The sequence below is a fragment of the Entelurus aequoreus genome, linkage group LG13 (genome assembly GCF_033978785.1).
Source record: "Entelurus aequoreus isolate RoL-2023_Sb linkage group LG13, RoL_Eaeq_v1.1, whole genome shotgun sequence".
Taxonomy (NCBI): domain Eukaryota; kingdom Metazoa; phylum Chordata; class Actinopteri; order Syngnathiformes; family Syngnathidae; genus Entelurus; species Entelurus aequoreus.
Genome location: NC_084743.1, coordinates 65,600,776 through 65,628,344, shown reverse-complemented (window position 1 = coordinate 65,628,344; position 27,569 = coordinate 65,600,776). Strand labels below are relative to the sequence as shown.

The 27,569-nt window shown below is 37.7% G+C and overlaps 1 protein-coding gene and 1 long non-coding RNA gene across 8 annotated transcripts in view; one reads left to right on the top strand and one right to left on the bottom strand.

Annotated features, from left to right (window-relative positions):
• gdpd1 (glycerophosphodiester phosphodiesterase domain containing 1) overlaps nt 1–11,081 on the top strand; it is a 38,634-nt gene extending 27,553 nt beyond the window's left edge. For 6 of the 7 annotated variants that reach the window (XM_062068186.1, XM_062068183.1, XM_062068188.1 and 3 more), the window contains 7 exons: nt 3,772–3,817; nt 4,008–4,129; nt 4,201–4,293; nt 4,366–4,499; nt 9,805–9,864; nt 9,938–9,989; nt 10,887–11,081. In XM_062068186.1, coding sequence (XP_061924170.1) covers nt 3,772–3,817; nt 4,008–4,129; nt 4,201–4,293; nt 4,366–4,499; nt 9,805–9,864; nt 9,938–9,989; nt 10,887–11,021 — 642 coding nt within the window. In that variant the 3' untranslated portion in view covers nt 11,022–11,081. The remainder of the gene's footprint in view (nt 1–3,771; nt 3,818–4,007; nt 4,130–4,200; nt 4,294–4,365; nt 4,500–9,804; nt 9,865–9,937; nt 9,990–10,886) is intronic. The other variant, XM_062068189.1, reaches the window with a different exon arrangement.
• LOC133663597 (uncharacterized) lies at nt 19–23,836 on the bottom strand. The gene is made up of 3 exons (XR_009828386.1): nt 23,389–23,836; nt 23,175–23,315; nt 19–415 (listed from the first exon to the last, which is right to left on the bottom strand). It is a non-coding gene; the product is annotated as an uncharacterized LOC133663597 (long non-coding RNA).
• Between the last annotated feature and the right edge of the window lie 3,733 nt (nt 23,837–27,569).

The window sequence follows — 27,569 nt, the reverse complement described above, 5'->3', positions numbered from 1 at the left end:
TTTTGGACGAGTTCGCTCACTGCAGGTGCTGCGGGTTTAACGTCTAATGTTTGGTGCCTTGAACCGGAAGTACAAATTTCGTTCCGTCTTTGTCAGGTTCAAACACTGATGACATCTATTAAACAAGACAAGAAGCAAGGAATTAAACAGAGACAACATTCAATTTGGCTCAATTGAGGAGAAACATCTGGACTGTACTCTTTGTACAGTCCCACCACGCTCTGACGAAAGATTTTATGCCTCCTCTTTTATTTGGACTTTCCCTGATTACATGGCAACAGCTGTTTCTAAAGGAAGGGGGTCGTAAACAGCCGCTGCCTTTGGTCACAAAACAGTTCAAAGAAAAGGTGCCTGGAGGGGAGTCAGGCCCTGCATCCTCTCCACTTTGTAGATCTCGGGTCATGACAAAATCTTCCTGTGGATTACAATACATCAAATAAACCGACACCTTCATGTTGCCTCCCATCCTACACAGTGGAGTTTTACAAGCCTTTTGCTTGGTAGGATCAAAGACCGCTTTTGTCTTCTCGTCGGGAACTCATTGAAACACAAAGTTTTGTGATAACTTAGATACAATTATTCTGACAGTCTTCTAGTCGTCCATAGCGTTTCTACTCATATGGTTTCTTCATTCTTCACTCCAAGCGACATTTGCAAGTTTTACAATACAACTAAAACAATTCATACTTACTAAACCGTCCCATGTGTGATGTCTGCAGGAGTGGTTACTTTCATGCATATGTTCCAGTTTCGTAAATTCACCAAAACGTCACCGTGGACTTATTGAGTCCGTTTAAATGAACGGAGATCTAGCTTCCGCAGCTATTGGGTTAATGACGATGATTTCTGTTTTGTTTGATCAGCCATTTTACTGCCGTGTTACAGAGACTATTTGGAAATAATTCAGGTATGTAAATAAAAATTTACCAAATCTTTCTGTGTAAATAACTCATTTCACAACGTATATATAAGCGACTAATATTTCTGTACAGCTAATATATGGAAAAATACATTTTTCTTCTAAAATTTAGTGGGTGCTGCTTATATACCGGTGCGCTCTATTGTAGGAAGTCAGTTTGTATACACGCTCTTAATTGACAATACCCACAGTTTTTGTTAATAAAAAGGTACAAACAAAAATGAATGTACGAAAACCGAAACATTTTTGCTATAAGAAATAATGTAAGCCCCAATTCCAGACACCCAGAAATAATAACAACACATTTGATAGAGAATGATGACAGTTTTACATGCAGGAAATACATTAACATGATGACTGAGATAGAGAAATTAACTTTTACCTTTTTATTGAAGAGTTCTCTTTGGAATTCAATAGTGTTTTTCACCTTCTTTATCACAAGCAGCTTTCTTTGGCCCCGTTGTGGCTTATTTTGCAGTCGTACTCAATTCAAATAGAAAACACAGAGACTGAGTCACCAAGGCATTGGATTCCCTGTTTGGGTGCTTGATTCCAGGCAAATGGACCAATTTATCATGCTCAATGTTTGGCCGTACAAAAACGCGTCAAAATCTTTGTGAAAAATGGGGCGTACGAAAACGGAAGTAACACTATACTTGACCAAAGGAACGCACAGTTGAAATGTGGTTAGCATGTCTGCCTCAAAGCCAGGAGGTTCCGGGTTCAGATCTCGACTCCAACCTCTTCACGTGGAGTTTACATGTTCCCCCTCGTGCTTACTGTACGCGGTTCCCCCCCAAAGTTAAAAAACATGCATGTTATATAATTGGGGACAATAAATTGTGGATAGGACTGTTTGTCTGTGTGTTCCCTGTGATTTATTGTGCCCAAATTTAACTGCGTAAGGCTCCAGATAACTGTTAAAAGGATGAGTCGTTGAAAATAATGCTTGACAGGAAAGTTAAATCCTGTGTTTAGGTGAAATGCAGTTCAGCTGTTGGCCAGATGTTTTGTATTTAGTTTAAAAAATGAGGTTCAGGGTTTATTTTATGCAGATATGAACTTTAATGATCCAGATATAATTGGATTTAGCAGTGGATAAAATACTTTTTATGGCCCTCATGGAAAATCTACATTTTAACCTTGGAACTCGTATGTTAGAAGACATTTGTTTTTCTTTATTACATTTCTAGATATAATGCTACATTTATTAAATGTCAATATTTTGATTGACATGATTACTTTTCCCTGCTGAAAGGCTAGAAGAAACGTTGTGAGGGTGGTTGGGGTCAGTTTTAACTAAGCATGGGTTACTAAATCAATTAATTGATTATTCAATATTTATTGAAGTGCAATTTTTGAGAGATTGTGTCAATTTTAATTGTATGCTTGTGTACTTAATTAGGATAATTAAACGTTCTTGACCTTCAAGTACAACGGTAAAAAATACTAATGGAAAAAAAAAATTGTATTTAAAATTGTTAATTGCAATATTAATATATTTAACACTAAGTTGGCCCTAGTGTATAAACGTCAATGTTGTCTGCCTATCTGTGACCTGACAGAGACAAGCGGTAAAAAATTAATGAATGAATGGATACAATATTTTATTAGTACTTAATTTAGTCACAGTGTTGACAATAATATTGTTTTATGGCAATAATTAGTGGGGACAAATGTTGTCCAGCAAAATTTTGTCATTGGCCCAGTCCTAGTTTCAACTTAAAATTGCTTCATGTCAGCAGCTGAAAATTAGATTTTTATGACATACAGCAGCTTGCTTTATCAAGGACGATTGTACCTTATGTGGTATTTATTGTGTTGTCATTTGTGAGTCAACTGTTTAAATATAATGGCAGTCATTATTGTAACTAGGGACATAACGCTTTGAACCTTTCATATCACGGTTATTGTGACCAAAACTATCACGGTTATCGCGGTATTGTTGAATGTGCTGCAAAAAGTACTTTTATGCACTGAAATCTTTTGACCAAGTTATAATTGTTTTAAAATAACTAACTAATTGTTAGAAAAGCCACTATTTTGCATGTATTGTGTTTCATATGCCTCACTCATAGTGTTTTAGTCTTAGTATTTGATCTATTTTAATGGCTAAGCTTTTATTGTTTTGAATATTGGTTTGTACTGTAGCACTTTCAGATATATTTAAATGAACGATGCGTAACAAAATCGTTATTAATATATATATAAATAATTATTATTATTTTTGGCAGGTGTTGTGGCATCCTACTTTGTTTAGTGGTCCTAGAACGCATTGTAAAAACATCTACGTCTTGAACCTCTTGAGTATAGAACAGAGGTGGCAGGAGATGCAAATAATTGTTATTGTGACATCTCGTCGGCAGATTTAGAACAGCAGTGTCTTTCGTTCAAAATTACAGCTTTTTTTTTATACTTGGCAAACTCATCTCGCAGGCTGGACAAAACCTGTTGGCGAGTCTAACGTTTGACACCCCTGGTATAGCACGATCACTCTGTCCTGAGAGAGCACAGCTTGTAGGTTCAATGTGCAAAGTTGCTCAGACAGCAATTTCTTTAGACGTTAATGTCCCTTGTTTTTATGTTTGCATTTAAGCTAGCGAGTTCAAAGTGCATTTATCTATCAGTTTTTCCATCATTTTAATTTAAAACAGTAATACCACGGTTATCATTAATACCGTTTATAGTTATATCCCTAGTAACGACAAAAAATTTCCTTCTAAATCTCGATTACGTCACAATAAATGCTCCTTTTCAATGTTGGCAATTATTCGCTCTCCACTGCCATATTTGAACTTGCGTCTCCACTAGTGTGTATCTTTGAACTGTAGTCCACTGTTTGCTCTGTGCAGGAGTTGCCTCCTTACCACTGCAAGCTGGGTGTAACCTTTGAATGGGGTGAGTATCTGCAGCTAGCGCCCTCACGTGTACACTCCCCTGCAAACTGTATCCATTAGTCCGATAAGCACTGCCGCAGAGTCTGTCGGATAATTGCAACCATTTGTGTATTGCAAGGAGTGGCCTTGAGTAGCCGTCGCGGTCCGTGTCACCTCACGCTCTTATCGACTCACTGTCCTTGTGTGTGCAGAGTGTTTCTGCGAGGGCGGCGAGGATAAACGCATACCTCTGCTCAAGGACGTTTTTGAAGCCTTTCCTCAAACCCCTGTCAACATTGACATCAAGGTCAATGACGACACGCTCATCAAGAAGGTGTGTATGATGATGATTTTCTCCAAGCAGACGTTATTTCTGCAGATTATTTTTTGATAGCGTTTGTGCGGCAGGTGTCTGAGCTGGTCTGCAATTACAACAGAGAGCATCTCACAGTCTGGGGCAACGCCAGCAACCAGATTGTCAAGAAGTGTTTCAAAGAGGTATGTTTGTTACGCTTCATACGTTTCTGCATCACCCGTATTGTAAGACCATCTTATGCGCTTGTTTTCCAGAACCCTCGCATTCCAGTGTTGTTCAGCTTTCCTAGAGTGTTGCTTTTGTTGGGCCTCTTCTACACCGGCCTTCTGCCCTTTGTGCCCTTAAAGGAACAGTTCCTGGAGATCCCAATGCCCACTATTATTACCAAGTAAGTTGCACAAAGTCTAATTGGACATTGGTCATAACAGTAAAAACACATACCAGAAGCAGATAGCAGCAGCCAACAAATACGTATGGATTGTACTAGGTCAAAGAGTAGGCTATTTTTTTACTCAAAGTATCCCTGGGTTCATTGTGCACATGTGTGAGTGAGGACACTGAACATGGAGTTAAGTGCACAGCTTCCATTTTGCTCTACACTTCCCTCTCCCTTTAAGGCCCTCTCTCAGATGGACATGCCCAGAAAATGGCACTTTTCCCTAACCTGACTGACTGATTGATTGATTGATTGAGACTTTTATTAGTAGATTTCACAGTACAGTACATATTCCGTACAATTGACCACTAAATGGTAACACACAAATAAGTTTTTCAAATTGTTTAAGTCGGGGTCCACGTTAATCAATTCATGGTAACTGGTGACTTTCGCCAGATCGTTGTAGTTCGCTGAGCTCCACACAAGGATCTGGAACTTCTCAATAGGAGATGTATTTCAGAAGGCAGTGCCTTGTAAAAAAAAATAATTGTATGTGATTGGATAAACCACTTGTCCGTTATCTTGAATGACGTGCTACTTCAACCAATCACATCGAAATCAAGCCGTGACACTGATGAGAGAGACGCTGGGAAATCCAAAACAGAACAGCCGACATATTGGATAACGACAGAGCAACAAGTTAAGTTAAAGTTAAAGTACCAATGATTGTCACACACACACTAGGTGTGGCGAAATTTGTCCTCCGCATTTGTAATAAATGCCTTCAAAACCGTTCTATGTTCATCTTTTAAAGAATTACCGTATTTTTCGGACTATAAGTCGCAGTTTTTTTCATAGTTTGGCCGAGGGTGTGACTTATACTCAGGAGCGACTTATGTGTGAAATTATTAACACATTACCGTAAAATATCAAATAATATTATTTAGCTCATTCACGTAAGAGACTAGACGTATAAGATTGAATCGGATTTAGCGATTAGGAGTGACAGATTGTTTGGTAAACGTACACCATGTTCTATATGTTATAGTTATTTGAATGACTCTTACCATAATATGTTACGTTAACATACCAGGCACGTTCTCAGTTGGTTATTTATGTCTCATATAACGTACACTTATTCAGCCTGTTGTTCACTATTCTTTATTTATTTTAAATTGCCTTTCAAATGTCTATTCTTGGTGTTGGGTTTTATCAAATAAATTTCCCCCAAAAATGCGACTTATACTCCAGTGCGACTTACACTACCGTTCAAAAGTTTGGGGTCACATTGAAATGTCCTTATTTTCAATGAAGATAACTTTAAACTAGTCTTAACTTTAAAGAAATACACACTATACATTGCTAATGTGGTAAATGACTATTCTAGCTGCAAATGTCTGGTTTTTGGTGCAATATCTACATAGGTGTATAGAGGCCCATTTCCAGCAACTATCACTCCAGTGTTCTAATGGTACAATGTGTTTGCTCATTGGCTCAGAAGGCTAATTGATGATTAGAAAACCCTTGTGCAATCATGTTCACACATCTGAAAACAGTTTAGCTCGTTACAGAAGCTACAAAACTGACCTCCCTTTGAGCAGATTGAGTTTCTGGAGCATCACATTTGTGGGGTCAATGAAACGCTCAAAATGGCCAGAAAAAGAGAACTTTCATCTGAAACTCGACAGTCTATTCTTGTTCTTAGAAATGAAGGCTATTCCACAAAATTGTTTGGGTGACCCCAAACTTTTGAACGGTAGTGTATATATGTTTTTTCCCTTCTTAATTATGCATTTTCGGCCGGTGCGACTTATACTCCGAAAAATACAGTAACATTCGATAGATTGGACAAAACAGTTGCAATAGCAGAATCAATGTCAGCACACGACTCCTCGCTGCGTGCCGCCATTGTTGTTTGAATCTAACAGTCGCTTCGGCGCTACGTCACATCTATGAAATCCCGCCCGGCGTTCCTGATTGGGTGATTATTTTTTGCTATCTTGAAGGAGTTTGCATTGCCCTCGATCCCAGATCCTTGTGTGGAGCTCAGCGAACTACAAAGGTCTGGCGAGAGTCAGGTTAACTTTTCCCCCTGCCGTCGCTCACTTTCTCATCACATGTATAATGATCAAGCAGAACTGAGTGGTGTGTATTTCCAAAACCGTCCAGTAGATGGCATCGTTACTCCACATAGTCCGTGCACTTGGACAGCTGTCAACAAATAGTACAGTGCAGGGTCTACATTTCTGACCACAAAAAGTACATTATTCAGTCCCTACAGGACTTTGTGGGTTTATTTAATAATTGTTATTTGCCTAAAAAGCTTGATTTTGCTGCAAAAGTTGTGATGTTTTAAGGCCTTTATAATTTCAATACATTTCAATTAACTTGTGATTTAATTAATTTATAAATTATTTAAATGTTCCTTGTAACCATAATCTTTAAAAAGCACATGATTTCAACAAAAATTTGAAAACAAATACCCTATTGAAGTTTTACCTGTTTTATACCACAAACACACAAGATAGCAGTAAATGCACATAATCAGAGCTCATTTTCTAATTATTGTTACATTTAAATTCCTTCTAACTAATAGTAGTAATAATGAATTATAATTACAAAAATAATAATCACCGAAAGCTTCCTTATTGTCTGCTTGGTCGTATGTTGTACACCTGAAAAGTGTTTTGTCTATCCTAAACATTCATTTATGCTCCAACAAATTACCCCCGCATGTCAAGATTGATACGGCTCATTTTTGTTGGTAAATGAGAGACAATGAGAGATTATCATCACACATCAACATCTCTGTCGTGTAAATGCTGCCTCTTTGCTCGGTCAGCATTGCAAGTGTGCTCAATGGCCTTACCCTGGATAAATAAAAATTAAATGAATATATAAATCAGGGTTGTCAAAATGAACAAGTTTAGTCATGTGATTAATGACAAAAAAATTATCGCATTAATCATGAACACACTTAGATTAATCTTGCAAAACCTTACCCGCTGCTTTATACAGTCAGTGATCATATCAATGCATACATCCGTACAAACATGAGTGAGGAGACTCAGACTGGTGTGCTGGCTGGTAAATTTCACTCTAGAAAACAGCTTGAAAGAACTTTAGATAAAACTGTTACCAAGTTTTGTGCAAATAAATGACGTGCATTCAAGTAAAATGTTTAAAAAACATTCCCGGATGACATTCTGACAAGGAAATTTGCATTTGTTTTCACATATTGGGTTATTTTCTTAAGGTAGTTTAAATAATGCAAGCCAGTGATTACTAATGATTAATCCATATTCCAAAATGTGATTAATCTGGTTTTAAAAAATAACCATTTGACATCCCTAATATAAATAAATGTAAACTAGGAAGTGGGGACGCCGGTGTGTTTTTAAAGGTTTATATAGTATATGTAGAAACATACATATACACACACAGTCACGCACGTAATCACGTTTCATCAAACATATTGGCACACTGACAAAGCTTAACCTATTGATACTATAACAATCTACAAGGTTAACACAGTTCACTTGTCTTTCTTCCCCTCCATTAATCTGCTTTCTTATCATTACATATATGTATTGTTGATAATAGAAGTAATTGTTATTGTTCATTATCAATAGTACTATTTCTATTGGTGTTTGTATTGCTCCATTTGTAGTGTAATAATGTTCATTGTCATTTCTGTGTTATTTACTTCACTAACTACTTCTTTGCTATCACTTTTACTATATTTGTATATATCCTATTTGCTGATGCTCTTCTGTTGTTGTTATTTTTATCTCTCTGTCGTATCCCCCTCGTCCCCGCAATTTCCCCGTCTTTTTTTTTTCCCCTCTTTCTATCCCCTCTGCCTGCGCCAAATAATTATATAAATCCATTTACAGTAATAAAGTCAAATACAAATAAGGCAACAAGAGAAGTATCCCACACTTCTCTTTTGTAAAGTAAATCTGTACTGCAAATATGAGCATCTACATCAACAGTATGATTTGCCTGAGTGGCAAATCAAAAACAAAAACATTTTTATATACCGGTACTACATTGCCTAGAATGCTTAGCACTGCAGACATGAACAGGATGTAGATCTGGGGCCGTACTTATCAAGCTTCTTAGAATTACTCCTAAGAAGTCTGCTAAGAGTTGACTTAAGAGTAAATAAATTATTTGCTGAAAGCTGCACTTAAAAGTTAGTTATCAAGCGTCTTACTCACACTTTCAGCGAAGTGTAGGACTGAATCTTAAGTGTCACACTCAGAGCTGAATTACGACATTACTATGTGCCGTAAACGGAATTTTAGGTGACGTCATTTCTGTGTCCATAGAAATGACCAATCACGGAAGGGAATCCGTTGTCTAAGAATAAAGAAATATCTTGGAAATATTTAAGTGGACAATGGGAGTGTATATTTTGACAATAAACTACAAAATAATACAAAACAAACTAGTCCCCGCCGGCACTCACGCTACCGCTCCCTCTCTTCTATCGCCCACACACTCACTGACGTCACTCACCTCACGGCCACACACATACGCTACTGTCATAACATTTTCTTTCCAATTCATTAATTAGGCAACTAATTTGAAACTGGTGTGGGTGGCTCTATATATACTAGCCCACTGCAGCCACATGCAGAAATCAACAAGGAATCGAAAAGTATTAAATCTGTGACAAAAATAATATCCGCTCTGTCTAAACGATACCGTTTGATCAGCTGCTCGTCATCAAAAAAAAACAAAAACATTGTTCCGTTCCCTGAACGTTCGCGCACGTCTCTCTCGCCTCAGTGCCATCCCCTGCTGGCAACTCCTAACCACTTAAGACACCTCTGAAGGTCTCTTAAATATCGTGGAGAGTAGGAGTGATTCTTAGACTTAAGAACGTTGATAAAAAGCTTTTATTCTTAAGTTTGAGAGTAGGACTAAATTTCCCAAATTCTCAGGACTTAAGTGTAAAATGGCACTCTAAGAAGCTTGATAAGTACAGCCCCTGAGCTACTTAGATGCAGGATGACAATTGTGCCATTTGAGCAGTAAAGAAATGATTGTTCCTGCTTTGCCTCCACAAGAAACAAAACTAAGTTTCAATTACAGTGGACCGGTGTGTTTAAAGGTGCTAGGAGACCAATTTGATCGGCAAATATTATGACGGTGGGCCCAAATGTTGCGGGGATTAGACAAACTTGCAAGGCCGCACATGATTTGTGAGTTTGGTTAAATTTGCATGACTTGGCGCGACCGTGACAACGCCAATAACTGGAGGGACTGATAGATGAGTTTGAGTACATGTCTACTTTTCTCTCCACAGACTCCGTGACCCACACAGTATAACCAAAAGCCAGCTCTTCCTCACCTGGCTGGCAGACAGGTGAGGCGCTCGTCACTTCTCAAAGCCAGTAAATTAGTATTATTCTTGCTAATCTAATGTTTTCTCCAAACAGCCTATTGATGAGGAAAGCTCTCTTCCAGCATCTCACTGCCAGAGGAATACAAGTAAGAAGTTATCGCTTTGTTTTCTCCTATTTTGCTCTTTGTTGGACTATAGCGCACATCGGTATATAAGCCACCCACACTAAATTATACATTTTCCCCCATATATTAGTCGCACCGGACTATATACTTTGTGACAAGTTATTTACACAGAAATATTTTGTAAATGTTTAATTACATACCTCCATTGTAAACGGCTGAGCAATCTAAACAGGAGTCATCGTCATGGACCCACTAGCTGCAGAAGCTAGCTCTCCAATCAGCTAAACAGACTCAAGAACTCCACAGTGACATTTTGGCGAATTTACTGAGGATTTTGTGAAACTGAAACAATACAAAAAGAATGCCATTGTAAGTTAATATTACTAACACAGACACTAGTAAATATGTTAGCATATTTTCTCATGCCAAAGACGCTCGCTTGATTATATTACGATAGCACGTACAAATATGCACAAAAACACTCCCACAGACATCACACATGGCACGGTTTAGTAAGTAAGAACTGTTTTGGTTGTATTGTAAAACTTACAAACGTTGCTTGAAGTGATGAATGAAGAATCCATACAAGTAAAAACGCTGTGGACGGTTAGAAGACGGAACGGCACTTTTATTTCCGGTTCAAAGCTTCAAACAGCAGGAAACTCTGTCGCCATTCACCCAACTGCACGTGCAGTGAGCAAACTCATCCAAAAGATGGCGCCATAGCCCAAACAATAACACACCATTTCAATGTATTTGCATTATGGCCGTCAGCCATGAAAAATCCATAAACCAGCCGCACCGTTTTTATAAGCCACAGGGTTCAAGCGTAGGAAAAAGTAGGAGCTAATAGTCTGGAATTTACGGTACTAACTTGAACCATTGGTGTACTGTTTTACCTCTTGTGTCTGGTTCCAGGTGTACATTTGGGTGCTGAACGATGAAGAAGATTTCCAGAGGGCATTTAATTTGGGAGCCACGGGGGTCATGACAGATTTTCCCACCAAGCTGAAAGACTTTTTGGATCAAAATGGCCTTTCCAAGCCTCAGTAACACGCCTTCTGTTTCCACTTTATAGCACATTGTCACAGCCCTCAAATGTAAACACTACCATTTACAGTGAGAAAAAAACATTTGAATTGATTTATTTGCAAATCTTTGATGGATTCATCCATTGTTATCACTTTAAAAATAAGTTTTTATTTAAATGCAACATTAATTCGTCCACAAGTTTGCAGGATTTCTTCTCCTCACATAAGCACCAGCAGTTGTAGATCACGCCTTTTTCATTTGCATTATTTGTTCCCTTTTGAAAGCGGGTCTATAAGCACTGAGCACTGATAGAATAGTTGTCTAAACAGGGTTCTACCTGCAGAAAAAAGTGTTGAATAAAAACAATGGAAAGCAACGTTGCGTTTCTACATAAAACCATCATTTTTCACCTTGAAAATGATTTGCATGAAAAAGAGTATTTATGAGCTGTTAACTTTAAGTGTTATGTGTTTGTGATTGTAAAAAGAAGACGCTGTGACAATGATTGATGTTTGTACAATAAAAAATATTTTGATTGACAGTAAAATGAGCGATTCAGCGATCTTCAAATATAAACCACTACTACAGCATTTTTCAAATTTTATTCCTTGACCATTGTTGGGCCGAGAGCGCCCCTTAGAGGACCGCCAAAAAAATCAGCTGTTGAACAAACAAAAACGGAAAAAGTCTGAAGCTGAAGTCAGAGAAGTTTCTTAAGCGCAAAAATTATGACTAAAGTGGTGAAGCTTTTTTTTCATTTGCACTTTATTTTATTGACAAGTTTATTTAAGAAAAATGTATATTATTATTTGATATTAATTCAGTTAAAATGTATTTATTTTAGCACCGCATAATTGTATGTAAAGTAATTTTTCATCAGTTTTTATGAGTCCCTTCTTTTGCAGTATATTTGATTAGTATTTATTTTGTAATCAGCCTGACCTGAGCCTTGATGACAATCGCTGTCTAAGTTCACTTTGTTCTTCATGATGTTTTTAAAACGGCCCCAAGTTTTTCCTCAGAATTTTCAACTAACTTGAAGTGTTTCGCCAAGAGGATTATTTGTAATGTGTACATTTTCTGGATGTGCTTGCTCTATTTTTGGCCAGAGTAAGACAAAGAAAACAACTTTGAAGTTGTCTTTATTTTTAAATGATTATGCCATATTTTTACCAGTGCCGCGCAGGAGTAGATTTTCCTCCATGCAGCCCCTTAGCTAAACTGCGGAAGACACACCTGGTATGAACACATTTTACCCCATATGTAATGTAGCTAAAAACATCAAATAAAGCAGTGATTTTCTGAGGTTGTACATGGTAAAAAGTTTAAGAAAAAAAGTAAACAATTATATTAGACATTTTTATAGCGGGCAGTGCTGTATGTATGTATAATTTAGTATTGTTAAAACTAGTGTTGCATATTCTATTGTATTTCAACATTAGTAAACTATATAAACATTGTGTAGGAGGGTATACACAAACAAGACCATTTTTAGAAGAAATTAAATTAAAGAGTAGCTCATTCTTAACATGTCCTATACTACTTGATTATCTACAACACCTTAAAATATAATATAGATGCAACAAGTTTACACAATGTAAAAAGCTTAGGCTTTTTAAAGCTATACACAAGGTTACTTTGATTCATGGTACTCTTTAAACACCCCAAAAGCAGTGGGAATACAAAGTTATTAGTAATTTAAATAAATAAATCATGAAATTAAATTGTGAACTAATTAATGAAATTAATAAATGATTAATTCAATCATTCAACAATTTCATTATTTATTTTGATCATTTTGTAACAGGTAATGTGCTTTGAATTATGTTGTTTTCCTTGTCATAATACATACGAAAACAACCAGTCGTGTATACTAATAGTAATACTAATGTGATTGAATGTGTTTGTTAGTCTTACAGAGTTGTTGTTTTATTAATATTAGGAAAAAGAGCAGACCTTTATGATGTTACCAACCTTGAAAATGGGACCAGAAGTACCCAACTCACCACCTTTTGATCCACAGTCATCCAAAAAGAGATATCAACCAGCAAAAGGGAGGCAGGAGAAATATAAATGTTCCATGGGAGAGGTACAAGTGCCATTGAGGACAACCAACCTGAGGAACTTACTGATAATGACTTGAGTAATAACAATGATGATAATGTCAGCGACTGGCCAACAAACAAACCTCTGAGGGAGATGAGTGAGATACAGACTGACCAGTGAAAAATGAAAAGAAACGGGGTTCTCACTTGAGTCGCGAAAGGAAAACCCTGTTCAAGTTAAAGGCCTACTGAAACCCACTATTACCGACCACGCAGTCTGATAGCACGGGTGTTGATGAGCAGATGAGGGATGGCTGGCGTAGGTGGATAGCTAATGTTTTTAGCATAGCTCTGTGAGGTCCGGTTGCTAAGTTAGCTTCAATGGCGTCGTTAGCAACAGCATTGTTAACCTTCGCCAGGCTGGAGAGCATTAACCGTGTATTTACATGTCCCTGGTTTTATAGTATTGTTGATCTTCTGTCTATCCTTCCAGTCAGGGATTTATTTATTTTGTTTCTATATGCAGTTAAGCACGATGCTATCACGTTAGCTCCGTAGCTAAAGTGTTACGTCGATGTATTGTCATGGAGATAAAAGTCACTGTGAATGTCCATTTCGCGTTCTCGACTCTCATTTTCAAGAGGATATAGTATCCGAGGTGGTTTAAAATACAAATCCGTGATCCACAATAGAAAGAGATATGTCTTGCACTGCATTCTAGTCCGTCACTCTAACATTCCTCATCCACGAATCTTTCATCCTCGCTCAAATTAATGGGGGTAATCGTCGCTTTCTCGGTCCGAATCGCTCAAGCTGCATTGAAAACAATAGGAAAATATGAGGAGGCGATCAACTGACTACGTCACGCTACTTCCGATAAGGGCAAGGCTTTTTTTTATCAGAGACCAAAAGTTGCGAACTTTATCGTCGTTGTTCTCTACTAAATCCTTTCAGCAAAAATATGGCAATATCGCAAAATGATCAAGTATGACACATAGAATGGATCTGCTATCCCCGTTTAAATTAAAAAAAATAATTTCAGTAGGCCTTTAAATATTACACCGGACTAGAGTGTGGCGGACTCCAGACTGTTTATAAGTTTGTAGAAAAAAGTATTCCTGGAAGGGCGACTGGTGCTTTGACGAAGTTTGAAAAACTAACGTTGGTCGTTCTGAAACTGAGGCTCAATCTTAGTCTACAAGAGATATCCAAAAGTTGTGCTTCTAAGGCAGAGCTGGGCAAATATTTTGACTCGGGGGGCCACATTTAGAGAAAAAAATGTGTCTGGGGGGGCCAAGTCAAGTATTTCATACTTATATATATATATGAAATACTTGAGTTGGTGAATTCTAGCTGTAAATATACTCTCCTCTTAACCACGCCCCCCCCCTCCCTATATCGGAGGTCTCAAGGTTGGCAAGTATGACTATGAACAATAAAACACTGAATATTAACAACATATGAACGTCGCTCCTCTTTTACTTCTCAGACCAGCTCCTCCATAGACATCTTTTACAATCAAGCAAAACACAGCAAAATATGAATACAAAGTGTAACAAACACCTACAATATGATATGTTATCACATAAAAATCAGCTTCCGCATCTGTTTCTGACACATGCGTTTCGGGCTGGCTGTTCTGAAAACAAACCCCGCCCACTATGCTTTGTTCCTGGTCTGAGCTGCTGTGACGTAGATTACCGTAATAACTCCTAGAACACTCAAAAGCGCAGATTTCAACTATTGAAATACTTTCCATAGTTCAAGACTTACGGTCATTTCAAAATGATAATGATAATGGCGGCTAGGGATGATACTCGAAACCGGTTTTCCCGGTTGTTCGATAAGAAAAGAACCGAGTCCTCGGACTCGAATCCCTTTTTGAGAACCGGTACCCGTTATCGAGACCACTATAGTAAAGAAAATAGTTGGTTCTTTATTCGAATCCCTCGGAACGAATCCCGTCCCGACCAGAAATGCTCCTTGTGACATCACAAGAAATGGCGTCACGTAGCTCAGTCATTAGGCGCAGATAGCGAAAGCGGGAAACAAATGGACGGGAAAAAGCGCTCCAAGGTGCAATAAAGTTCAAAACAAAAAGGTATATCCAATGAATAACTTTACTGAGAGATTTGAGCAGGGTACAAACACATGAACACTTTTACGACCAACCGGAAACATAGCAACCAGGCTAGCAACGCACCTCGTTTACGGCAGCTGTCGCAACGTTCTTAAAGCAACCGTGCAGCACATACATATATGACATCTCCCTTTTTTAACTTTTGTTTTTCTTTCCTTGTAAACACAACAAAATCACACTGTATATGTGTTGTCTGTCTAATTATAAATAATGCAGACGAGGCGTGTTGGCTGAGTTCTTGACGTTTACTTTCACGGGTGACGACATCCAACACTTTTCGGGGCTACCGCGCATGCTCGTCACTCCCGTTGCATGCTGGGTAGTGTAGTTGTTATATTCCCTAGCTCGGGGGTCGGCAACCCGCGGCTCTAGAGCCGCATGCGGCTCTTTAGCGCCGCCCTAGTGGCTCTCTGGAGATTTTTCAAAAATGTATGAAGAATGGAAAAAGATGAGGGGGAAAAAAATCTATTTTTTTGTTTTAGTATGGTTTCTGTAGGAGGACAAACATGACACAAACCTCCCTAATTGTTATAAAGCACACTGTTTATATTAAACATGCTTCACTGATTCGAGTATTTGGCGAGCGCCGTTTTGTCCTACTTATTTTGGCGGTCCTTGAACTCACCGTACAGTTTGTTTACATGTATTGATTGATATAACTGGTATAACTTTCTCCGACTTTCTAGGACGTGTTTTATGCCACTTTTTCTGTCTCATTTTGTCCACCACACTTTTAACGTTGTGCATGAATGCACAAAGGTGAGTTTTGTTGATGTTATTGACTTGTGTGGAGTGCTAATCAGACATATTTGGTCACTGCATGACTGCAAGCTAATCGATGCTAACATGCTATTTAGGCTAGCGATGTGTACATATTGCATCATTATGCCTCATTTGTAGCTATATTTGAGCTCATTTAGTTTCCTTTAAGTCCTCTTAATTACATTTATATCTCATGACACATGTAATATGGCTTTTAATTTTTTGCGGCTCCAGACAGATTTGTTTTTGTATTTTTGGTCCAATATGGCTCTTTCAACATTTTGGGTTGCCGACACCTGCCCTAGCTCATCACATCTTAAATAATGTTAACTCAATAAAGTGTATTTCTTTTTTTAGCTTTAACTTTTCATTTTTTAGCATTGTAACCACATTTGCAAACAACTTTTCTCTTCATAGAATTTTCTTTCAATAAAGAAATAAAGTGCAAAAATGTCAAAGCATCATAACAAACAGTTATGTCAAATAGCAGCAGAAGTGCACTTTTTGGAGAGCTGTATTATTTTCAGTTTTGTGCCCACTAACACTATATTATTATTTATACACCTATAGTGATCACAGAGACAGGTTGTTTTCTTGTTACTGTATATATTTGTTTTTATGAAAAATCCCACTTAATATACTTTGGGTAACAACAGTCAATATTTATTTATTTTATTTTATGTTTTTAGGGGGGTAACAGTCAATATTTATTTATTTTTTAGATTAAATTGTTTTCTAATATAATAAAAGTGAGCTTTTGTTAAACCAAATATTGTGTGTTTTTTTCCATATACACCAACCTATCTGGACTCGATAAGAGAATCGATAAGGAATCGGTCCGATAAGAGGATTCGATAATAGACTCAAACTCGATAATTTCTTATCAAACATCATCCCTAATGGCGGCTACAGTTTTGATGTTAAAGGTCTAAAAATTTTTTATGTAAAACGTCCGGCAGGCCAGATTTAAAATCTTAACGGGCCGCATGTGGCCCTCGGGCCGTATTTTGCCCAGGTCTGGTGTAAGGTACTCCTGGACATTACACTTGTAGAAAGGCAGGAACTTTAGATGGAGTTTGGTAAATACTTGGCGTGAAAGTGTCTGTCATTATAGATTGTTTTGAGGTTTTCATGGAGCGGCCATCAAATGAGCTTGCCAGAGCTGAAACATGGTCCAGTTCTAAACATCATAACACTGTGAAATACTTGATCGGGATTACTCCACAAGGGGTTGTGTTATTTCTTTCCAAGGGACGGAGTGGTCGGACATCAGGTAAACACAGAAAACTGTGGGCTACTAAGCAAAGTTCTCCCGGGAGACCTGGTGCTTGCGGATCGAGGATTTGACATACAAGACAGTGTAAAGGTAAGGTAAAAATTCCAGCTTTTACGAGAGGAACAAATCAGCTCTCTCTAATAGAACTTGAAACAACAAGGAAAATTGCACATACGAGGATTCACGTGGAGAGTTATTGCACTTGGGAGGAATAAATTCACAATTCTACAAAGCACTATCCCTTTAGATCAGTGTTTTCCAAGCACTAGTGTGCCGTGAGATTATGTAATTTCACCTATTTTGGTTAAAAATATTTTTTGCTAATCAGTAATTATAATCCGCAAATAATGTGCCGTTGTTGAGTGTCTGTGCTGTCTAGAGCTCGGCAGAGTAACCGTGTAATACTCTTCGATATCAGTAGGTGGCAGCCGGTAGCTAATTGCTTTGTAGATGTCGGGAACACGTCGTGTGAGACGACGATGGTTTGTGCAGGTAAAAAGTGTGTCTAATGCTTAAACCAAAAATAAACAAAAAGGTGAGTGCTCCGAAGAAAATGCATTGAAGCTTAGGGATGGCTATGCAGAACAAAATTAGAAATGAACAGACTGCAAATTAAACAAAACCAGAACGCTGGACGACAGCAAAGACTTACAGCGTGTGGAGCAGAGAAGGGGTCAAGACATGACAATCGACAATGTCCACACAATTCTTCAGAAACACAAAAACTTCCAAAATTTATTACAGCTGTGTTTCTTCTCGGGACGGTTCTGGCCAAAAGACTTATTCTCAAAGAGTGGAAAACTCCATTAGCACCGAACTTCAGGAACTGCTTAAATGAACTTGTGAATGATGACTCTTGAAAAAATAAGATTTATAAACTCTACAAATATGAATAAATGGGAACTAACCTGGAAGCCTTTACTGACATATTGAATCATAACTTATAGACACTTTAAAAAAAAAATGCTGTATCTTTTTTGTAGTTTTATTCCTTTTTTATTTTTTTAATTATTTTTTTGTATTGTTCCCACACTACTATTGCTTTTTTGTGTCACTTTTGATATGGTTTTGTCACGGTTTACTTGCTTTTTTTTTTGTGACTTAAATTTTTTTTATTTTTTTTGCATCTGATCAAGCCACGAACATGTAACTTCTTTTTTAAGTGTGAACGATGGAGAGGTCCCCGGGAGGTGATCTAGTGATCACTTCCAGAGGATCCTTGATGCCGAGGAATATTCATCCATCTTGCAATGGTCTGGATCGTCTGCTGATCCTGAGCCAGTGCAGGATGGATGGATATATACAATATCTGGGTACTTATTCTAATAATGTCTATACTGTAAACCTTGAGTTGTCTTCCCTCGTCAGCCAGGGAATACAAAGAACATGCTACCCTTTTTTTTATCACGTCCACGGGAGCCCGCATTCTCGTTGTCTCTCCCTCGACAAATGGACAAAGTTTTTCAGTAAGTAGAATCGCAGCTGACCTGGACATCGGAAAGTTCTCTTGCCGTCTGAGAAGTGTTGTATCCCAAATAGCTGCAATCGCTTTCTCTTAAGGTTTTCAGGTGTGATTTCCACCAGCGTCTGTACATGTAGAAGAAGGAGAAACAAGGGCATGTCTGGATGACTCGCCTCCATCTTTCGAGTGGTTAGCTCCGAGTTACCAAGCCGGTTGTCATGAAGCTGGCTGTGGAGCGTTCTTTTTGATTGACTGATTGAAACTTTTATTAGTAGATTGCACAGTACAGTACATATTCCGTACAATTGACCACTAAATGGTAACACCCCAATAAGTTTTTCAACCTGTTTAAGTCGGAGTCCACGTTAATCAATTCATTCTGACGTCACTTCCTGTTTGGGGGGTGGTCTTTTTGACTTCACTTCCTCTACGAACTCAGCTTGTCAACGATCGAAGAGTCCATACAGAGCTAAGAGAAATACACGGCACACTTAACCGTGTAAAAAAATATCCAAGGAGGGGAACCTTAAATGATGGTTTAGTGTGGCTTACATGATGCTTAGGCTAAATAATTATTTGTTTAAGGAGTTATCTGGCTTAATGTAGACAGGGCCTTAAACTATCTTCACAGCAGGAGTGACAGTGTTCCAACACTTGACAAGATAACCTTGGTGACTCTGTGGTGCCATTTGATTAAAGATGAGAACAAACCCACTGGGATGTATTCAGGGTTGTTATTATGCATAAACAATCATGCCAGCGTTGAGTTGCCAGGTGACTATTTTTTATATCACTTCTGTGTGTCACTAATGTTCTTACATTTCAATGGTTAAGGGACATAACGCTGTTTTAGCGAAGTAACCTTCAACACAGTACATGGACACTGTGACTGCTGAACCACTTAGAAGTTTGAAATGAAACAAAAAACCGGAATAGAGTATAAATGAAATTTATTTGAAACAACGGTTTTCTTTGGTAAAATTCTATTATTTTTCACAATTTGGAGTTCTCCTCATTGTGTCATCATTTATTTGTTTGATTTTAGGTTTACTTTACACTCCCTGCAATACCATTTTCCTTTAGGAAGTCTTTTGATTTTTGCACACTCAAAGTGCAACCACACATCAGGACAATTTTCATTATCACAACCAATGACGTCATCACTTATTTGCGCACGCACACACACACAACCAATGACGTCATCACTTTTTTTGCGCATGCAACACACACACACACACACACACACACACACACACACACACACACACACACACACACACACACACACACACACACACATACACACACACACACACACACACACACACACACACACACACACACACACACACACACGAGTCTCATTTGTTTTTACTGGCTGTATATTTTGATTGGCTGTGGCAGATGATAAAGCGAGTGACGTACTCGATGGCCTTGAAAAATGTTTTCCTACTAGTTCTGGTAGAATTCAGGCATGTGATTTGAACTTAATGAAAAGGCTGACAATAGGCCGGGGGCGGGGGGCTGAGTGCCCTGGTGGGAGGACAAGTGGGCAAATATAAACAGTAGAAATAATGAAGAAAATGTCAGCTACTGTCTTGTTGTAAAACACCAATGAAAATGAAATGTAGCATTTAGACAGCCTATACTGTAGCAAAAGTCATCACATGTCTGCCACAATCATGTGTGTTTCCGCCTCTTCCAGTTTTGATTTGGGCTTACATGGTAAACAACTCAAATTAATGTGTTGGGCATTGTTTTATCCAGACGCATACGTTTGTCCAAATTTGACCAAAACGACGCATTTTCTGGACGTCGTCTACATCGCTAAAAGAAAAATCTAAAGAGGGGAATCCCTCTGCCATCTTCCACTAGTTATTTAATATATAAATCGCCCGCTTGAATATTCCCTTTTCTCTTCTCCGACTCTCTCGACGTCATTTGGGACGTCTGTGGAGTGATTTCCACAAACCATGTTAAACCCAGATTCCGATCTAACAAAGGCCTACTGAAACCCACTACTACCGACCACGCAGTCTGATAGTTTATATATCAATGATGAAATCTTAACATTGCAACACATGCCAATACGGCCGGGTTAACTTATAAAGTGCAATTTTAAATTTCCCGGGGAACTTCCGGTTCAAAACGCCTTTGAGGATGACGTATGCGCGTGACGTAGCCAGTAGAACACAGGTATGGCTTCCCCATTGAAGCCAATACGAAATAGCTGTTTTCATCTCATTATTCCACAGTATTCTGGACATCTGTGTTGGTGAATCTGTTGCAATTTGTTCATTGCATTACGGAGAAAGAAGCTGAGCAAGCAAAGAAGAAAGTCGGTGCGAAGCGGAGTATTTTGCGAGGGAAGTCAGCAACACAACACAGTCGGTGTTTCATTGTTTACATTCCCGAAAGATGCAGTCAAGATCGAAGAACTCGGACAACAGAGACTCTTACCAGGAGGACTTTGACTTTGTTAACAGACGCAGACACGATACCGTGAGTACGCTTCCAAACATTTGATCGCTTGCTATAACTAGCTCGAGCTAGTAGCTAGGAGCTAGCATAACAAACACCTAGGTGCTTGTTATGCGGGATTAATTTGTGGCATATTAAATATAAGCCTGGTTGTGTTGTGGCTAATAGAGTATATATATGTCTTGTGTTTATTTACTGTTGTAGTCATTCCCAGCTGAATATCAGGTCCCACCCGCGCGCTTCCAAACATTTGATTGCTTGCCCGTACGTCCGTGTCGTGTACGTAACTTTGGTTAAATATATAAGCTTTATGAACCTTGGGTTAGGTGAACGGTTCTTGGGGCTGAGTGAGTGTGTGTGTTGTGCAGGTGTTTGAATTGTATTGGCTGGTTATATATACGAGATCCCGTCCATATTACCCGCTCGAGCTATAACTAGATCGAGCTAGTAGCTAGGAGCTAGCATAACAAACACCTAGGTGTTTTTATGTGGGATTAATTTGTGGCATATTAAATATAAGCCTGGTTGTGTTGTGGCTAATAGAGTATATATATGTCTTGTGTTTATTTACTGTTTTAGTCATTCCCAGCTGAATATCAGGTCACCCCCCGGCTCTCACAGCATCTTCCATATCTGAATCGCTTCCACTCCCCACTAGTCCTTCACTTGCACTTTACTCATCCACAAATCTTTCTTCATCCTCGCTCAAATTAATGGGGAAATCGTCGCTTTCTCTGTCCGAATCTCTCTCACTTCATGCGGCCATCATTGTAAACAATAGGGAACTTTGCGTATATGTTCAATTGACTACGTCACGCTACTTCCGGTAGGGGCAAGCCTTTTTTTATCAGATACCAAAAGTTGCGATCTCTGTCGTCGTTGTTCTATACTAAATCCTTTCAGCAAAAATATGGCAATATCGCGAAATGATCAAGTATGACACATAGAATAGATTTGCTATCCCCGTTTAAATAAAAAAAAATCATTTCAGTAGGCCTTTAACTCCTTCTCCTTCTATGCCACATCAATATGCAATGCACTCCCAACAGGTGTAAAAGAAAGTGCATCTCTACCCTCCTTCAAAACCGCACTAAAAGAACACCTCCAGGCAACTACAACCCTAGACTAACACCCTCCCCCACTTCATCCCACCTCCCCGGATTGTAATTAATCAACTGTAAATAATCAAATGTATATACTTGTTCTTATGCTTTCCGAGCTCACTATGTTCACTGCTCGCTGTACATATCCTACCAAGTCAGACCTACACTGTTTCAATGTCCATTTCTCAGATGATATTAATGTTGATGACTGAAGTGCTGATATCAACCAAACCTAACACCACCGCCCCAACCCCCTACACCCCCCAGATTGTATATAATGTAAATAATTCAATGTATATACTCTGATGATTAACTTGTGTGATGACTTTATTATGCTGATAGTACATATATATTTATACCATGAATTGATTTACGTGGACCCTGACTTAAACAAGTTGGAAAACTTCTTCGGGTGTTACCATTTAGTGGTCAATTGTACGGAATATGTACTGTACTGTGCAATCTACTAATAAAAGTCTCAATCAATCAATTTCCCGTCCTGGTTCCATGACCCGCCCTATCTTGCCTCTGATTGGCCCGTACGTACTGTTTTGCCCTAATCCTAACCAATCGTGACTCACCATAGTAAACAAACCAACCAATCACGGATGTTCTTACACGTAAACCAACCAATCATCATTGGTGTTTCACCGTATACATTGTGCCCTGCCCGTGGAGTTGCTTCGCTATGTAGCGTCGATTTTTAAGTGAATACTTTTTAATGGAAAACTGTCGTTTATAACCACTGGATTATCAAAAACCGTAGTTGTTTGGCAGGTATGGCAAAGAGACAGATCAAGATTTTAACACACATCGTAGGTCGGAAAAAAACGGAAAATATTTTTTAATATTTTTACAGAGATAAAAAAGACGGATTTCCGACTATAAACAGAAAAGTCACATACCTGTAGAATTGCATTTTGCCATGGTCTTAGAAGTAGTCAGTATGATGTGTTCTTGTGTAACTGAAACACGGCCGTTCTTCTCTATGACCCATGGCACCAAACTTGGATCACTTTATCTTCCTTTGAAGCCAGATTAATTTCCTGTAGCCATCCACACACAAGGTAAGTGTATGCTTCCAGCGACTCGTAGCTCATCCAGAGTACAGCCACTTACTCACCAAATAGTTGACGATGTCCGGGTAATTTATATCAGGGTAAGATTCCAAATCAGTCGTCCATTCGTATGTTCCCATCTCATACGGATTTTCATCGCCGATATCCTTCAATTTCGGTAAATACCTGGCTTTGCAAACCCCATCTGTCTGTCTGTAGAACAATTTCACGTCCTCTTTCAAATTTTCTGAAGTTGACCTCATTGTCTTGGCAAAAGCGCGAAAAATATTTAGAAAGTTAATTAAAACACACAAAATGGAGGCTGCCGCCAGGATTACCCATACTCCTTAGCGAACGGAAACTCATCTATTCAATTTTGAAATAATTAAATGATTCAAATAATTAAATTTACTTTTACATTAAATGACACATTCAATGGCACGTTTGTGTATTTAATTCCAATTATAATGAATTGTTGACTAATTCAAATGATTATTTAAAGATTTCATAACGAGAACGATTAGAAGACTGTTTTAACAACGGACTTTCTGTAAGAATTAGTTTCACCACACTGCCATCTGCTGGACAGGCCCGGGCATTGCACCTCTAGATCGTTGTTCTCGCAGCCACGGGGTGTCCATACCATAGACATTTTAAGTAAACGCAGCATCGAGCGCTACTGCCTATTGGCGCTGACGAGACGCGGGGCCGCCATCTTGGAGTGGTGATCCGCTCCACTCAGTGCAATTCATTTGGCAGGAGCAATGAACTGTCAGCGCATTTAATTCATCTTACCTCACTGAATACCACTGATTTACACGCGGTTTTTTTTGTCATACGTGTAGCTATGATAAAGAACACATGTTTTGGCGTGTTTTATTATTCATAGTTTGCTTAACAGTAATAGAATATTCTTATATGCTATAAATGACCAGACGTCCGAGATCAAACTGGGAATATAATCCCAGAGAAGGGGGAAAAAAACGGTCAGATATTTTTAAATTCAAGAAACAATATGATTAGGTTATATATACATGCGTATATCCTACATAAACAATGTATGAATACATTAGATATCTATCTTATAGACTGTGACACTTTGAATTGATATTTTGTATTACATTCTTGATTCTTCCCTTAAATGATAATGTTTACAGTGATTGTTTTATATGCATTTTATATGTATGTCGCTTTGGATAAAAGCATCTGCCAAATACATCAACATAAACATATATAAACACCTGAAAGTCTTTATATCAGCTAAAACCACCAATCTGTTTCACTGGATTCAGAATAAAACCAAATTCTGTCTTACCCAACAATGTTAGTATTTGAATATTGTTACTTGAAGACTTATACATTTTTAAATGTAATTAATTTAATTGACAAGCAATTATATCATGGTCATACTCTTGTTTGCTAGCGGCTACGATTTCAGTACTATTGAAGATCTTTGCTCCTTCTCAACTCTGTGGTAATATTATTTTCACAAAATACAACCAATAGTGCGTTAATGTTAAATCTTACTTGTGAAAAGTAATCCCCCGATTCCTATTTTCAACATTTGAGCAGGAAAACGCTGAACACCTGTCAACTGTCAGTTTTACCATTAATTGATTCACGTGGACCCCGACTTAAACAAGTTGAAAAACGTATTCGGGTGTTACCATTTAGTGGTCAATTGTATGGAATATGTACTGTACTGTGCAATCTACTAATAAAAGCTTAAATCAATCAATCAATCAATCAATCAAAGTTTAGGCTGCTCGCCGGCTCCTCATCACCACTTCAAGATGGCGGCCGAATTTCTCGCGTCACAGCAGCCAATGCTGCGTCTACTTATAGGATGTCTATGGTCCAAACCGTCATCATATTTATCACAGAATGCATTCGTAATATTACAAAAACACAAGTTTCACACAAGCTTTATTGAGCAAAAAAAAAAAAAAAGAAAGACATTCAGCGCGTAGAAATACAAAGTGTATTTCCCACAACAACATTCATTTAGAAGAATGAACAAAAGTCTCAAACCAACAGGATGACAAGTGTCCGGTCTTTAAATAGTCCTCTAAAGTATGAATAATTTCCAGTGCATCACTGAATAATATCCCTGTTGCAACACAAACAATAGTTCCGAGGGAACACATATTTTAACAGTAGCTCCTATTGTTACAATTGTTGATCTAGTTAGTGCCTTTTCTTCTAACTTTTGCCATGTCAGAGAAAAAAAACTTTTCAGATATGCTTTATGTTGCATTTTCTGTCCATGAAGACTTGATTAATCTCACGACATGGACAATAGGTCTTAAATCGGAAGCCACATGGATAAAAAATCTACTACCAAGTGGGCCGGACTGGTAAAATCACAGCACGATAACTTAAAAACAAAGACAACTTCAGTTTGTTTTCTTTGTTTAAAAATATTGTCGTTAATTATATTTTCTGAATAAATGTGATAATGTTCATCAGTCAACTCATTGGTGTTAATTTTCAATCCCTTAAGATAAAAAACATTACATCAAAATCAAATTACAGTATGTTATTTATGTAGTTTGATCATTTTCCTCGACTGATGTACTAACACAGTGGTTCTTAACCTTGTTGGAGGTACCGAACCCCACCAGTTTCATATGCACATTCACCGAACCCTTCTTTAGTGAAAAATAAAATGTTGTTTTTTTTTCAAATTCAAGACAAAGTTATATGTTTTTGGTAACACTTATTATGGGGAACATATTCTAAGTAACAAAGACTTAATTTAGAGTTATTTGGACACTAGGGGAACATATTCTAAGTCACAAAGACTTAATTTAGAGTTATTTGGACACTAGGGGAACATATTCTAAGTCACAAAGACTTAATTTAGAGTTATTTGGACACTAGGGGAACATATTCTAAGTAACAAAGACTTAATTTAGAGTTATTTGGACACTAGGGGAACATATTCTAAGTAACAAAGACTTAATTTAGAGTTATTTGGACACTAGGGGAACATATTCTAAGTAACAAAGACTTAATTTAGAGTTATTTGGACACTAGAGGAACATATTCTAAGTAATAAAGACTTAATTTAGAGTTATTTGGACACTAGGGGAACATATTCTAAGTAATAAAGACTTAATTTAGAGTTATTTGGACACTAGGGGAACATATTCTAAGTAATAAAGACTTAATTTAGAGTTATTTGGACACTGGGGGAACATATTCTAAATAATAAAGACTTAATTTAGAGTTATTTGGACACTAGGGGAACATATTCTAAGTCACAAAGACTTAATTTAGAGTTATTTGGACACTAGGGAAACATATTCTAAGTAATAAAGACTTAATTTAGAGTTATTTGGACACTAGGGGAACATATTCCAAGTAATAAAGACTTAATTTAGAGTTATTTGGACACTAGGGGAACATATTCTAAGTAACAAAGACTTAATTTAGAGTTATTTGGACACTAAGGGAACATATTCTAAGTAACAAAGACTTAATTTAGAGTTATTTGGACACTAGGGGAACATATTCTAAGTAACAAAGACTTAATTTAGAGTTATTTGGACACTAGGGGAACATATTCTAAGTAACAAAGACTTAATTTAGAGTTATTTGGACACTAGGGGAACATATTCTAAGTAACAAAGACTTAATTTAGAGTTATTTGGACACTAGGGGAACATATTCTAAGTAATAAAGACTTAATTTAGAGTTATTTGGACACTAGGGGAACATATTCTAAGTAACAAAGACTTAATTTAGAGTTATTTTGACACTAGGGAAACATATTCTAATTAATAAAGACTTAATTTAGAGTTATTTGGACACTAGGGGAACATATTCTAAGTCACAAAGACTTAATTTAGAGTTATTTGGACACTAGGGGAACATATTCTAAGTCACAAAGACTTAATTTAGAGTTATTTGGACACTAGGGGAACATATTTTAAGTAACAAAGACTTAATTTAGAGTTATTTGGACACTGGGGGAACATATTCTAAGTAATAAAGACTTAATTTAGAGTTATTTGGACACTGGGGGAACATATTCTAAGTAATAAAGACTTAATTTAGAGTTATTTGGACACTGGGGGAACATATTCTAAGTAACAAAGACTTAATTTAGAGTTATTTGGACACTAGAGGAACATATTCTAAGTAACAAAGACTTAATTTAGAGTTATTTGGACACTAGAGGAACATATTCTAAGTAATAAAGACTTAATTTAGAGTTATTTGGACACTAGGGGAACA